The sequence below is a fragment of the Oncorhynchus gorbuscha genome, linkage group LG14 (assembly GCF_021184085.1).
Source record: "Oncorhynchus gorbuscha isolate QuinsamMale2020 ecotype Even-year linkage group LG14, OgorEven_v1.0, whole genome shotgun sequence".
Classification (NCBI taxonomy): domain Eukaryota; kingdom Metazoa; phylum Chordata; class Actinopteri; order Salmoniformes; family Salmonidae; genus Oncorhynchus; species Oncorhynchus gorbuscha.
In genome coordinates this window covers 48,783,224-48,798,530 of record NC_060186.1, presented here as the reverse complement: position 1 = coordinate 48,798,530, position 15,307 = coordinate 48,783,224, and the positions used below count along the sequence as shown (strand labels likewise).

The window sequence follows — 15,307 nt, the reverse complement described above, 5'->3', positions numbered from 1 at the left end:
TGAAGCTCTCGAACAGTTCTTGTGCTGGATTTGCTTCCAGAGGCAGATTGGAACTCGGTAGTGAGTGTTGCAAGTAAGGACAGACGATTGCTACTCGCTACAACACTCTCCACAGTCCCATTCTGTGAGCTTGTGTGGCCTACCACTGAGCTGTTGTTGCTCCCAGAAGTTTCCACTACACAACAGCAGCATGTACAGTTGACCGGAGCAGCTCCAGCAGCGCAGAAATGGGCAGAACTGACTTGTTGAAAAGGTGACATCCTATGATGGTGCCACGTTGAAAGTCACTGAGCTCTTCAGTGAGGCCATTCTACTGCCAATGTTTGTCTAAGGAGATTGCATGGCGGTATGCTCGATTTTATAAACCTGTCAGCAGGGGTGTCCACATACTTTTGTATATATAGTGTAAGTTGCCAATGGTGTGCCCCCCCCGACCTTTCACCTTTAGCAGCTGGTCCTGCTGGCTCTCCCAAAGGCGCATGTCCTGGTAGAGAGTGACGGCCACGCGTTGGGGCTCGGCACGGCAGCTGGCACACACCCCTAACTGGGTGAGCTCGTCACACACAGGACAGTGCAGCGTGGTGAAGTACTGGGAGATAGTCCCCTTCCTCCCCACTTCCTCCCCTCTGGCCACCATGGAGCATGACGCCTTCTGGACCTGAAGACAGAGGACATGTCTAGAGCCATGGACTAGGATAGATTTGTGGTGAGAAATAAGGTATATAAAAATAAAAAAAAGACTAATTCACTATTTGACAGGTCAGACTATTTTTGCCTCAAACTGGTGTCAAACTCATTTCATGGAGGGCTTAGTGTCTGCATGTTTGTGTTTTTTTCCCTTTCAATTAAGACCTACACAACAAGATGAGGGTTCTGATGAGGAGATGAGGAGTTCTTTGACAAATTAAGGTCACTAATTAGTAATCAATTACCAGGGAGGAGTGAAAACCCGCAGACACTCGGCCCTCCACGGAGTGTGTTTTGACACGTGCTCAAACAGTGTTTGCCAACTCCAGTCCTCCAGTACTCCCAACCGCACACGCTTGTCGTTAGCCTGCTTCAGACCGAAGGGCAAGGGGACATGGTGTTGCTCAAAGCCGTCCTGCAGTACTTCCAACTATACATGTTTTTCGAGAAACGCACCTGATTCAACTCACCCAGGTCTTGGTGATTAGTTGACAAGTGGAATCAGGCGAGTTTGTCCGGAGCTACAGCAAAAACGAGGCACAGCAGGACTGAAGTTGAGAAACACGGGTCTAAAAAGAGCCTCCGTGCCCTTCAGTCTGAAGCAGGCTAACGAGACAACAGTATGAAATCTGCATGTCCTTTACACAACTCGCCACTAGATGGAATCATTGGCATTTCAAAAAGGACGTGCCTAACAATGACTTGGGTACGAGATTGGATATTTGTCTCATTTGATTCCCGACGTGTAGCCCTTTTTTTCTTTTGTTCTCTGTCTGCACGACAGTCCGGACAAAGCTTTCAAAACACCACCGCTGCTCCAGTGGTCGGTGTGTGTCATCAAACGTCTACTCTCTCCTGCATGGATCTATCATCGGTTTGATGAATCCCAGTAACTAACTAGAAGAGCTGTGAGACCAGAGGGAGACACATTTTAAGAGTCCGACAACCCACCCCCCCACCCCTCTTTCATAGCCTCACCCTGGGGAGCTCCTGGTACCAGCTGAGCACATCCACACCGATGAGCTGGAAGATGCGCCTCAGCGGGGGCAGGATCTGCTTGGTGATGTAGTAGGTGGCGTTGAGGCGCAGGCCCGGGTCCTGCAGCACCTCCAGGGGCCGCCGCACCAGCTGAATGAGGGGCACGCCGGGCGTTCCGTACACGATCACGTAGGGCACCCGCTCGCCCACCCGTGGCTCCAGGCGCCGGTCATAAGCCATCATACGCCTGGGGGGGGGGGGGGCAGGACACAGCATTGGAATGGCTGTTTCATTATCATCTAGCACCCCAAATATGTGCAGTGGTATAGGACCACACATACAGTACTCAGATTTCATTTGATTAATTTATCACAATTGTTTCTTTTTTTAAACCAAAGTACAAATATCTGAATAAAATATGATTAATTTGCTCCTTGTTTTTGTACTGCAGTAGTACTACTGACTATAATACATTTTAATACATTTCCTGAATCACACAGAATATTTTTCCCCTTTAACCATGTCTCTGAAATCAGGTTTTGCCACCCATTATGGGCTGGGTTGCTAGGCAACTGTCTCAGGTACAGTACACTGAGCTAGGCCCGTTGTAGTGCAGGCAGACAATGGACATTGTGGGGAATCAGTAAGTGGCTTCACAAAGGGCACACAGCCAGACGAGAGGAAAGGAAGGTCTCTCTCTCACACACACACACACACACACACACACACACACACACACACACACACACACACACACACACACACACACACACACACACACACACACACACACACACACACACACACACACACACACACACACACACACACACTTCAACAAGCCACTCCACAGAAACACACTAGTTAGACATGCAATGACATTTAGGCACTGCCATATCCACACTCAAGATTTCTCAAAGATGCCACTGTCAATTCAACCCCATCGTGTCATAACCACACAGCAGGACTACACTCCCCTCAGGCGGCGTGTTGTTGGTGTACCTGGTGAGCTCCAGAGCAGGGACGCAGGCCCCCGGCCGGTAGGAGCCGCTGCCCCTGTACTCCTTAGCGAAGGTCAGGTCCTGCATGCTGGCCTTGGCCTCCAGCACCTTCACACACTGACGCTGCACAAACTGCTTCACCAGGCTGATGTCCCGCGTCTCAAACAGCAGCTTGATGGAACGCTCCAAAATCTAAGGAGACGGACGGACGGACGGTTTTGCGCATATCAGACACCAGTCTATTTCTACACGTTGACCAGGCTGACTGTGATAGTATAGAACTGATAACCATGTGTGCGCTTTGCATTCATCTGAGCACGAGCTGCTAGTAGAAATCTGGCAGGATTGTGAAGGCTATAGACGAAAAGGCAGAAAAATCGGTCAAATTTTGCCCGGTTACCTTGGAAACAGCAGTGCATCCGTCTCGGCGCACAGTTTCGATCCCCTTGGCGTCAAACACGGGGTCCTTCTGGTCCAGGCTCTCGTACATGTAGCCCACGTAGCGCTTTTTCGTCTGGAGCACGCACGGGAGGTACACCTGGGATCACACACACACACAGAGAGAGGAATTAAAAACTATTAAATCACACACACACATACATTCTGTGAGCTTCAATACAGACAGCCAGTCTAGCAACCTCACACTGTACTGAGCAGGACTGTACCTTCTCAAACTTCAGCTTGACAGGTTTAGGGTTGGTAGCAGTCACCGCCTCGGCGATCTCGTTGCCAATCTTGAAGGCCTGCTCTTTAGTCGCTCCCTTTAGCAGGACAAACATGCTGGAAGAGACACAAGCGGAGGTTAAGAAAAAAAGAGGAAGCCTCCGAAAACCCGAGGGCCCAGTACCTCACGCTTCCCACTCTCTAGGCTTGTCCCTACCTGTCTGTGTCACCATAGACAACGTGGGCTCCCCACTTCTTGGTGTCGTTGACCAGCTTTATGGCCCTCTCCAGGGTTTCCCTGGCCTTGTGGACAATACTATCTCCAACCTGTAGAGACAATAGATGGCGATACGTATGAGAAAAAGGCTGAGATAAGGTTACTGACGGGGGGAGAGAAAGATATATCATGGAGTTTTGGGTAAGTGTGCCAGATGTTAGCGTGACCCCTCACCTCTACGCTGGGCATACGTCCGGAGTAGTGAGCGGCGGTGTAGCCGAAGGTGACGTTGGCGATGAGCTTGAGTCCCAGCTGCCTGGCGTCCAGGAGCCTCATCAAGGCCTTGTCCTGCTTGTAAGTCTTCATGGAGCGCTTCACCATGAACCGCGTGTTCAGGATCTCATCCAACATACTGGGCAGGACCCCCTTCCTCACTGTGGGCTGAGCAGGAGACAGACAGACAGACAGACAGACAGACAGACAGACAGACAGACAGACAGACAGACAGACAGACAGACAGACAGACAGACAGACAGACAGACAGACAGACAGACAGACAGACAGACAGACAGACAGACAGACAGACAGACAGACAGACAGACAGACAGACAGACAGACAGACAGAGTTCAACTCAATAGTTCCATAACAGTTTCATTTATTTCAGCATAACCCACCTTCCTTTCATAAGGAAAAAACCTATCAGAAAAGTTGTACCTTGACAAAAGCGATGCCGTTGGGAGAGATGGTGATGTCATTGCGGAGCTGGTAGAGGAGCTCAGGGGGGACCCGCAGGGAGGTGCAGCCAAACTTAAACTCATCGGGCCTGAAACATGACACAGTGATCAGTCCCTGTACCTTGACTGACATCTCACTCTACCAAACTAGAAGGTGAATGTATGCATGCATGTATGTATGTATGCATGTATGCATGTATGTATGTATGTATGTATGTATGTATGTATGTATGTATGTATGTATGTATGTATGTATGTATGTATCTTACGTTCCCATGCTCTCCACGTGGCCCAGGCAGGTAGAGTAGCAGTAGTTGTAGGCGATGACGATGGAGGGGTAGAGCGACTGGAAGTCCAGCACCACCATAGAGTTGCTGTAGAAGCGCGACTCGGGCTCCATGACCAGCGGGATGCACTGTGGCGCCCTCTGCTGGGCTCTCTGCTGAATGCTGGGTGTCACGGGGATATAGTTCATGGGCTTGGCCACGCGCAGCATCATGGACTCCACACGGTACTGCAGGGAGAGGAGAGAGATGAGGAGAGAGGGCAGAGTGGACTTTCTCAGACTGATCACTGACAACTTGTACTCCATGCGGTTTAGCGCAGTCTCGACAAAACGTGTCCTCATTTCCCCTTGATCATCTTGCCTTTAATTTGTGGTATGTAGTACTTGTTCTGACCATCACCAATTCCTAAACACCTTCAAACTGTCCCGATGTGCTTTCTTAACTCCTCTTATAGTTGAAAGGCAGTTGTCAAACCACATAAAGACACAACACGAGACAGTGAGCGAAGCACCAGAAGAACGCAGCGCCTGCAGAGCAAAACATTACATCAACACAGCGTGCCAATCCACACCGCAGCCAATAGCCCAACATTTCTGAGATCCGCTGGGTTCCTGACCTGGGATCCCCTGGTGAGCACGTGGTAGAACTGGATCCCGAACACCCTGGCCAGCTCGCTGGTCCTGCCGATGATGTCGTGCTGCTGGAGAAGTTGCATGGTGCCGCCCAACCGGCTCACATAATAGTCCACCATCTTCCACCTGGCAGGCAGACAACACAGAGTCATACTGCAAGACGGAACAACCCCGTTTCATGGTCTTGATTCAGTTTCAACTTGAATCGCTATGCAAAACCAATAGACGAGTTGATCACCAAACAGAGTGACAATGGTTATAATGTAAGCACGGTGAAAAAGAGAAGGTAGGTGGGTGCGGTGCCCACCTGTGCAGGTCCGTGCTGTGGTCGAACCAGTCCGACAGGGTGCGGGGGCTGTACAGGGGGAAGCGCTGGTGTAGGACGTGGAAGGCCACATTCTCAAAACTGTAGTTGTTCAACGTTACCTGTTTAAAAAAAATAAAAAAAACTAGGAAATAAACTCCTACAAATGACCCCAGAAACCAACATGAGAAGATTCATAACCAAATGATCTGCAGCTACACATTGTTGATTTGGATTTTTTCCCCCCCTTTTTTGAAAAAAGGGAACCAAGCTCATTAATACAGTGGAAAGGCTGGCAGCGTCGACTCTAAGCGATTGATGATGTCTACGGCGGCAACAGATACCTCGGTCTTCATGATCCTCCACAGGTTGATGACGATGCGGCCGATGATGTGTATCTCCGTCATGGTGTCCGCTCCGTACTCATCCCTCTCCGCGGCGAAACGGTTCTCCTTGGCGTCACCTGAGGACAGACAGACGTCACTACACCCCACGGAGGAGCAGCCAGACGACATCTAGCCACATTCTCCTTTGACCGGGAACGGCTGGCTGTAGAATGTCGGGGAGAAACCTGCTTGACGCTTCTGTATGAGAGCCAATACTATTTCAATACAGTGTTGTGGCAGCGGAGAGGTCAAGGGTGAGTGCCAACCTACCTGGCACCCTGGAGAGCTGCTGGCAAAGGTCAAAGTTGAGTGCCGCTGCCCGCTGGAGGATGTAGCCCCAGGAACGCATCTGGACTTCATAGCCTACCAGCATGTCTGGGTCAAACCTGACACGACAGAACAGAGATGTTAACAGCCACAGTACACATGTTTAACAGTGGCCTAAACCAACCAGAAAAGATACGATTTCATAGAAACGGAAACAAGGCATGAATATGTATAACATACATTTAAATCAAAAACAGTGAATTTGCACATGCGCTGTCAGTCTTGGGAACATGAACACCCAGCGAAATATTTAACAACCGATCAAATGTCCAACAAAGCCACTGGTGTGCTTCAGTTCTCCTTTTTTCGCAATGTAAGGATCAAGGTCAAAACCACGGGAGCCAATACGGTACCTCCTCATGATAGTCACAACTTCCTGGAACAGCCGCTTCTCATCCACAGCGTAGGTGACCTGCAGTCCTGAGACCCCAGATCTGACCAGCAGGGGTGCTGTTCCTCTGACACCTGGGAAACACACACACACACACACACACACACTGTTCTTTCAGATCCAAGCACAATGACCGTGTACACAATGGTAATATTTGAAGCCAGGTCAGACAAGTGTGGTCCATCCATCCACAGCATGGCGGGAGGGACTGAGGGAGTGACCCCATCACCTTGGCCACTGTCCTGGCAGTCCTTGTCCACCACGATGGCCCCAGTCAGCTGCGTCTTGTCTGAGTCCAGTAGGGGTGCGTCAGAGCTGAAGCAGTAGAATAAGGCACATATGGGGTCAAACTCGGGGTCGGGCTCCAGGTCCCGCCGGGTTCGAGCGTGAAGCTCCATGCTCATCAACGTCAGGTGCTGCACCTACAGACGAAAAGGAAAAGCATGTCACATTCCTTCTGTACCACTACTGTGTGTGTGTGTGTGTGTGTGTGTGTGTGTGTGTGTGTGTGTGTGTGTGTGTGTGTGTGTGTGTGTGTGTGTGTGTGTGTGTGTGTGTGTGTGTGTGTGTGTGTGTGTCACCTCGTGCAGGGCTTTAGCGTCCTGGAGGTTCTGCATGCTGACTTTGAAGCCGTACGAGTTGCTGATGCTGGGGCCCTCGATCTGAGAGTTGTCTTTCTTTGCAACGTTCAAAGCAGCAAACTGGTTCTGGGGACCGAGGTAGAGGAGAATGCACAATGACATCACGTTAAAGGGGGGGGGGCGGTGTATCCGGGCAGACAGAGTAAACGCGACGGATTCAAATGATCAAAGCTAAATCTGTAAAGTGTCTTGGGTTATTTACTTGTCTGATGCTCTTCATCAATACATAGCTCATTAAGGTATAGAGGCAAACATATACATCTCTTTTTTTTTTTAGAGGCTTTTTGGAGTGAATGGCCTAAAATGAACAGGAGCTTAAATTCTCTGTGCATTTGTCCTGACCTTCATCTGTGTGGTCAGTGTCACTCTCCTCAGGGTGTCTGTGTGTTCCCCTCTCCTGTGCTGCAGTCTCTGAGATGGGGACTCCGCGTCTGGGATTGAACAGAAACCCCCCAAAATGAATTCAGGGTGCTGGCGGGGTGGTTCGACGCATAATGACATTCCAGAGGACAAAACAACTGCATGCAGGCGGCTTCCTCCTATTAAAGCTAATTCAATAAATGACTGTGACAGATTAACAATTCTGGTACGCTTGATTAGTCAATTATGCAGTCATTAATAGCAGCCATAAAAATTTCACACCGAGGTTAAGAAAGAAAGTTGGAGTAAAGAAAAGCTTACGGCGGGAAGGATAGCGGATGCCATCGCTAATGCCATTTCCCACGGTCGGAGTTAGTGTTAGCGGCCGAGGCAGGATGAAGAGGGATAGGTGCCGACAGCCTGCGGACGGAGAACGATGGGGCTTACCTTCAGTCAAAGGGGTCCTGCACACGGGTTCAGACTCGCCCCTGCACCTGCGTCTCCTGAGGACTGGGGTGCTGTGGAGCTGAAGGTGGGGGCTGGTCCTCTCCCTGTCCCCTCGGCTCTTCGTGGAAGGCAAGGGAGAGGGACTGAGGAAGTGCTTCTCCTCGCTCCTCTCTGGGGAGGTGCAGAGCCTGGGGGACAAGGGTGACCCTAGATCTGACCCTCTCCTCTCCCCCTCTACTTCATCTAGTCCTGAGGGGCTGGGCTGCGTGGGCTGCTGCCAGGGCGGCAGGTCTGGCGAGTCTGGAGAGATGGATTTACCATAACACTCCTCCTCAGAGTCTCTGGTGTTAATGTCTGATACAGGCTTCACTCCTCTGGGGCTGTCCTGAGTTTCCACCCCCTCAACAGGTGATATATGTAGAGAGAGATTATCCCTCTGAGTCCTGATATCGGAGGGCTTCTCAAACCCCTCCTCTTCCTTCAATGCTGGACAATGGAGCAGAGTGGGCTGTTCAGTCCTGTCAGTTTGCTGCTCTTCTCTTATCTGTTCTAACCTTCCCCTCTCCAATGCTCCCATGTCTCTCCTGCCCCTCTGCAGATGCTCGTACTGTTTCCTGGCCTCCAGCCATAGCTGGACGCGCTCGCGGCTGGGGGCGCTCCTACAGGGCAGCAGGATGACCTTCTGGTCCCCGGCTGAAGAGGGGCTGAGCTGGGCCTGGTCTCTGGTGGCTTCTGCTCCCAGGGTGTGAGAGGAGCCGGGCCGGGTCATGGCGGAGAAGGCCGTCTTCCAGAAGTGTAGCCCCTCCAGGGATAGGTCCCCGTTGAACTCAGCCAGCTCCTTGGCCAACCTGGTCTCCACCGTCAACTTACGTCCACCAACCTCCCTGGAGAAGATAAAATGATTGAATGATGTACAACATCATGCCTCACCTCACCTTAGTCACAGACATATATTGTGTGTAGCGTTTAACCCTTGAATTAATACAAATGCGTTAAGTATTTTTCACATCGGTAGTTGTCAGAAAGTGCTTTTAAAAAGTAAATCAAATCAAATAATCCCGCGATGAGCGCTTCGTGGTCCTACCTGGGTTTCCCTGGAGCGTCTGAGGGGTTGCTGCAGAAGGGCTCCTGAAAGGTGGCCTCAGACATCTCCAGGTCCAGGAGGGTGGTGAGGATCTCTTCCCGGTTGGGAGGGGACATGAGGGGCTTGAGGATGTGGGCTCCCCCTCCTGTCCCCCTGAGGAGCTGGCTGCTGGTCTTCACCTGGGATACGGAGTTAACCGAGCGCGGAGAACTACTGGCCGTGGTCGACGTCAAAGCATCATTCCCCTCCGGTAAGTCTCCGGTCGGTGATCCTTCGTTGTCTGCGAAAGACGCAGAGCTCAGAGGCAGCGGTAAGACGGGGTCGAAGGCAGAGAACAGCAGCTCTTTCCTCTCACAGTGAAAGCCCTGGAAGTGGCTGAGGCCGTGGAGTTTGCCCAGGGACGTTCCCCACTCTCTGCTCCTCAGTAACCTCTCGGAATCCAGAGAAGATAAGTGGTTGGAGACAGATTCACCGTTTTCTGGCTTGTCAAAGAGGTCAGGACTCAGAGGTCCAGACATGCTTCGTTGGAGCACCTCCCCAGACCCAGACAGCCTATCAGGCCTCTTCTCAATGCTCAGCGCCAGCGCAGGGATGGCCTCCTGGGTGATGTCACTCAGGAACTTCTGAGGCAGATTCTTGTCGGTTAGAACAAACTGGCTGCCCATGTACAGGCTGGAGAACTCTGTCTGGCTGCCAATGCCGATAGCGTTGATGTCGAAGTTGTAGTTGTGTGGGAGCTCTGGGGAGAGGCTGTCCTCTATGGAGTAGCAGCTGTCTAGGCCTGGGTCTGACAGGAACACTGGGCTGTCGTCTGACATTGGTGGCTCCTGCTTCACAGGTAATTCCGGCTGAGAGTTCGCCTTACCCTTCCTGCTTCTGGGCTTCTTCTCCTTGGGAGTTGTAGTTCTTGAGACCCGGGGTTTCCGTGGGGTGGCTGACGGAGTTTTCCTGGCTCTTGGTGGCTTGGCTGCAGCAGGGTCTGGTGTGGGGCCAGGGGGCTGTGTTGTAGTGGAGGAGGAGATCTCTGTGCCCACTGTCTGGGTTGGGAGGCACTGACCACCTCTCTGCTGCCTCTTCTGCAGGAGCTTCTTCAGAACAGCCAGGCCAGAGGTATCCTCAGGTAGGGACTCCCCGTTCCTAAGGCCTGAGTGAGGGGACCCTGATTTGGGGGCGCCCTTACTCTTTCCCACCATGGGGGATTTCACCTGAGGGGGTGTGCACTCATCAACTGTAGTTTCTGCCTTCACAGCACAACCCGGCAGCTGGCCTGGATGCGTTTGGAAGAGTTTGAGAGCAAAGCTTTGGTTCACCTCCATTATGGAGGTCTCATAGTCCTCGGACTTTGGTTCAATGAACTGGGATAGGGATTTAGAGCCAGTGACCCCATGGGAGCCGTCAATGATCTGGCTGGTTTTGTTAGCTGACTGCTGAAAGGGTGGTACGGCCTTTGAAGAGGATTCAGTAGGAGGCGACACATCCTCTGGGAAGAGGAGCTGGGAACTGTCACAGTCTCTGCTTTTTACAGGGGGCGGTTCAGCCTGCTTCTTCCTACGAGGCCTTCGAGTTCTTGTGGTGGTGTTAGTAGAGTCACCACCCACACTCGTCCCATCAACAGTTTCTAGATCTTTCTTTCTCCTCCGTGGAGTCCCAGTAGTACTTTTCCTTCTCGTGGCACTCTCCTTTTTGACTTCCGCCGAAAGCTTATTAGCAGACTTAGTCCGTCTTCTTGGGCTGCTAGGTTTAGCAGTCCGGCTTCGGTTCCGCACACCTCGGCCTAAGGACTCTGGGGGGGTTTCCTGACACACAGAACTGAGACAGGGATCATTTAATGGGTTCATCAACCCATCAGAGGACATGGCTTCCATAAGGGGGTCACTGGGGGACCAACACCGGGGTGGGGTTGAATCAGTGGGGCTAGGGGATCTCTCAGACAGATAACCCAACTCCACCATCACATCAGAGTACTCAGTGGCGTGGTCATTGGCCAGTTCACAGTAACATGGCCGCGGGCACGGCAGAGAGGGCCGAGTCGAGGCTTTCCTGAGGCCTTTAGTCCTTCTAGGCCTCTCGCTCCCCTGCCTGACTCGGACTCTAGGTTTGGGTGGGCCACTGGCCGTTTTCTTAGTTGTGGTGGTGTTGACCTTATTAACCTTTCGTTTGGGCTGTTTCTTATTAGCCTTGGGCTCACTGAGAGGAAACTTGACCGCACAAGACTCTAGAACCTTAGGCCAGAAGGACTTGAGAGGGGCCATTTTAGTGTACGTCTCCAGTTTGTCTGGTGTGAGCACCACCCGCTGCTCCTCAGCACTCACCTTGGCCATCTTCACCAACATGTTCTTCTGACCCTTGAACCTGTTGATGATGATGTACTTGATGATGATGGGTGGCTCCCTTGGCTCCTTTCTGGACATCTTCCGTCGTTTCTGGTACTTGAGTTCCTGCGTGCTGAGGATATAGTTGTCTTTGAAGCGGACGTAGTTGTCTCGGAGGGCCAGAGGGTGTTTCACGCGAGAGGTGCCCGAGTGTTCCCCATCCTCGCTGCTGTCGTAGCTCATCTTGCGCTTGGCCCTCAGGGTGTACTTGCTGCCAGGCAGACCTGAGGCTTTGGTGCCGGTCATTTTAGCAGCGAGCTCAGGCAGTGGGGCCAACCTGCCCTCCACAGACGCCTCAGTGGGACAGGCAGGGACTGGGGCCGGTGTAGGGGACACGACAGGGACTGGTAGAGGGGAAGGGGCCAGGGCAGGGGAATGGGCAGGAGCAGGCAATTCTGGGAGTGGTGCTGTGGGTCTAGTCTCCTCTATGACTGACTTTGCCACTGTGTCCGTGCTCTTAGGACAGGCAGGCATGATGGACGTTAAGGCCATGCCCACTTGGCTGTCAGAGCCTAGGCTTTCCCCAGCGTTCGCTTTAGCTTTCTGGGCTGCTGCAGCCGACCTCCTCTTGCCCAGCTTTAGCCTGGACCTGCGTGGCTCTGCCTGCTCTAGCTTGGCGCAGCCGTCAGTCAACTTGTTGCCCACCACCTTCTTGGCGGGCCTGGTAAGGCAGTTGGAGAGAATGACACTGGGGAAGAACTTGTAGTGTGCTTCCTGCTGGGCTACTATGGTCCTCTCAGTCTTGTTCTCCTGATAGTCCTCGTACCGGATCTTCAGCTCGCCCATGTCCCCCTCCTCGCTGCCTCGGCCCATCTCACCCTCCCTCGAGACAATGAGCTCGTCCTCTTCTATGGGGCAGGGGGCTGGGTTTATACTGTTCCTCGGTATGGGGCTTTTACAGTCTTTCTGACCCAGCTCTAGCTCTGTCTTGCTGGGGCAGTTCCTCAACTCAGAGTAACACAGGGAGAAGCTCCTGTGGTTCTGCAGGATGGACAGACGATTCTTCTCCACATTCTTGATGCTGCTGTACTTCTTCCTGCTCTGGGTGATTTTCCCGTTGCCGAACGGAAAGACGTCCAGATCCGACTCATCCAGAGCCATCGTCTTCTTCTCGTAGGTGTACAGAGGCCGAACGACGTCCATTTTGTCCACACAGATCTGAGAGACCTCGGCCTGGTTGGCGATGTTGCAGGGAATGGGGTGTTTGACCGGCTGGATGTAAGGTATCTCTTTATTCACCTTGAACCCTGTGGAACACTCATGACTGTGTTGGCTGAGGGAGAGGAAGTGCTTATCAGCTGTGTCCTCGGTGTCCTGTGAGAGGGCTTGCCGGTGCTCCGGGTGTTTGCGGTCTAGGAGGATCTTGGCTGAAGACGGGGGCTCCAGGTGGACTGTCTCCCCAGGAAAGGGGTTCCTCTTCCCCAGGATCTTATCGGCGACGGTGAGGGACGAGTGGGTCCTGGAGCCTTTGTCCGTTACCGATGAATCTAAAGAGGAAACATAACAGGAGAGGAAACATAACATCTCGATACAGTGACAGGAATGTAAGGTAGGAGTCAATGAGATGTGTCGTCGATGTGTTGGCTGCACTTTATCCTCTATATTACGCTCTTATAACTCACCACTGTTCTCATCCGCAGCACCGTCCAGCTGAGGAATGGAGAGGTTGGCAAAAAGAGAGTTGTTCCCAATCCATTCCATCTCCTCATCTGACGAGTCCTGGGGCTCGTCACTGAAGCTCTCTTCTGCCTCCTTCACACCAGGTCTACGGAGGGAGATAAGACACATTGATTTAACAATGAGGTATCGCTTAAACTGTTTAGTCACGGCTCACCGCAAGTGACCTTCATCTGACTGACAAAAGTGTTTACTGTTTACCATTGTGAATTCAGTGACAACACAAGAAATAAGAGAATTATGTAATTAGGTGTTTTTAATAAGTTAATATTGAACTCGTAATTAATAAGTTAATATTGAGCAAGGCAAAGAAGTACGAGGTAAAGAAAGAAAATAAGAAATCGGTCACCTCCGTCTCGAAGACTGTTCTGGAAGGTCGCTGTCCCATCTCTGTGACATCAGAAGACTGAGTTCTGCCTCCTCCCTCTCTAGCTCTGGCCCCTCCTCCTCCTCGTCACTGTTGTAGTGAGCGCTCCCTCCCCCGGGCAGGGAATGCTGGGAGTTCTGCCTCATAGGGGCCGCCCGATACCCATCATCTTCCAGGCCTGCCAGCAGGTCCACCATGGCATGGTCCTGGCTGCTGTCTGCAACACACAGAAATACCTTGGAGGTGACTCATCTCCAGGCTTTGATGCTCTGCTTATGGCCTGGAGTTATAACTAGGTCCCAGAGTTTAAAAACTGCCATTGGAGATGCTATATAAACAATATGTTGATTTAAAGCAGATTTTTTTCAAAAAACGAAAAGGACATAAGAGCAGTAGGATAAGCTGTTCTCCATATATCCGATGAACACAGTGCAGTATGTTTGCCTACCTAGTATGGGAGAGTGGTTGGATTTCTGGGAGAGTGGGAGAAAGGTCTGACTGCTCTCCAACAGACTCAGAATGGCCTCCTCATCCACAATGGCCTCCTCCTGGTCTTTACCACGGCTCCTTTTAGTGTCTGAGTGGCGGGATAGAGAGGAAGAGAAGGTTATCATTACTGACAAACACAGTGAGTGGTTCAGCATGAGGCCCGGCCGTACTCCATTCTGTCTCCGTGTGTGCCAGTCGCCTTGCTTCCCTAGCATTTCCACTGGTCCTACGGGAGACTTGGCAGACTGAGCGAGCAGATTAGGCTAATGTAGACCAACACTGTGTCACACTTGAAATTCAGTCACAGTAGGAGTGATAGGATATCATTTGGACGAATGTCGATCCACCTTCTCTGGCATTCAGACAGTCTAGCAGAGGGCCAGTCGGAGAATTGGGAGGAGAGTTAACGCCACATCCCCCTTCGTGTCTAGTCTAGCAGAGGGCCAGTCGGAGAATTGGGAGGAGAGTTAACGCCACATCCCCCTTCGTGTCTAGTCTAGCAGAGGGCCAGTGGGCAGAGGGAGACGCCTTGCTCACCTGTCTGGGAGCCTCTATGCACCTCCACCAGGTTGGCTGGTGTACACTGCAGCAGCTCTGGGGTCAGGACATCAGGGTGTAGAGACAGTTCAGCTGGGGATGGATCCCGCTCCTCTGCCGCGTCATCCACAGACCCAGACTGAGTCCTATTTTTTTTTAGAAGTAGAAAAAGAGTGATAAGACCGTTTAAAGGGAGACTGTTGCTAAGGTTATTACTTGAGTCATAGACGAGGTCCCTGAGACCAAGCGCTGCAGCAGTCATGTTTTATTAGCAATCCTTATTGTCTTAATCAGGAGATGTGGCTGCAGTGTGTGTGTGAGTGAGTGAGTGAGAGAGAGAGAGAGAGAACGAGTGAGAGAAGAGTGTGGGATAGAGAGAAAGAGAAGAGGGAGTGTGTGTGTGTGCAGGAGGTATGAATGGAAAGCTGGCAGGTGGCCAGCAGTACTTTGGGCTCTCCTCCAGATGCCTCTCCCTATCAGGCTCTGCCATCCGCTTTGTCCCGTGCTGCACCCCTGCACTGCTTAGCAACTCACTACTTATCAACTCAACCAAATATTGAAAAATAAGCAAGGTGGAAAAGGTAGGACAAGCAATGCAGGTACTAGTCCCCCCCACAAAAAAATATATATATTCAATATTCTATTCTGTACGTCTCATTTCTTGTTGCGGGGCGGATGAAGGAGTGCAGAGGGGCTCCAGAGACGGGCCTCTGTGCTCACGACTG

The 15,307-nt window shown here is 51.7% G+C and overlaps 1 protein-coding gene across 1 annotated transcript in view; it reads right to left on the bottom strand.

Annotated features, from left to right (window-relative positions):
• rev3l (REV3 like, DNA directed polymerase zeta catalytic subunit) overlaps positions 1 to 15,307 on the bottom strand; it is a 60,724-nt gene that overhangs the window by 2,151 nt on the left and 43,266 nt on the right. The window contains exons 9-31 of the mRNA XM_046298212.1: positions 14,583 to 14,728; positions 14,005 to 14,133; positions 13,539 to 13,773; positions 13,135 to 13,277; positions 9,141 to 12,999; positions 8,057 to 8,940; positions 7,592 to 7,680; positions 7,190 to 7,315; positions 6,838 to 7,030; positions 6,571 to 6,682; positions 6,161 to 6,276; positions 5,849 to 5,967; positions 5,508 to 5,626; positions 5,185 to 5,326; positions 4,551 to 4,795; positions 4,262 to 4,370; positions 3,781 to 3,987; positions 3,547 to 3,656; positions 3,332 to 3,446; positions 3,067 to 3,204; positions 2,668 to 2,858; positions 1,666 to 1,912; positions 443 to 658 (exon numbers count right to left, since the gene is read on the bottom strand). Of these exons, the coding sequence (XP_046154168.1) occupies positions 443 to 658; positions 1,666 to 1,912; positions 2,668 to 2,858; positions 3,067 to 3,204; positions 3,332 to 3,446; positions 3,547 to 3,656; positions 3,781 to 3,987; positions 4,262 to 4,370; positions 4,551 to 4,795; positions 5,185 to 5,326; positions 5,508 to 5,626; positions 5,849 to 5,967; positions 6,161 to 6,276; positions 6,571 to 6,682; positions 6,838 to 7,030; positions 7,190 to 7,315; positions 7,592 to 7,680; positions 8,057 to 8,940; positions 9,141 to 12,999; positions 13,135 to 13,277; positions 13,539 to 13,773; positions 14,005 to 14,133; positions 14,583 to 14,728 (7,990 nt within the window). The remainder of the gene's footprint in view (positions 1 to 442; positions 659 to 1,665; positions 1,913 to 2,667; positions 2,859 to 3,066; positions 3,205 to 3,331; positions 3,447 to 3,546; positions 3,657 to 3,780; positions 3,988 to 4,261; positions 4,371 to 4,550; positions 4,796 to 5,184; positions 5,327 to 5,507; positions 5,627 to 5,848; positions 5,968 to 6,160; positions 6,277 to 6,570; positions 6,683 to 6,837; positions 7,031 to 7,189; positions 7,316 to 7,591; positions 7,681 to 8,056; positions 8,941 to 9,140; positions 13,000 to 13,134; positions 13,278 to 13,538; positions 13,774 to 14,004; positions 14,134 to 14,582; positions 14,729 to 15,307) is intronic.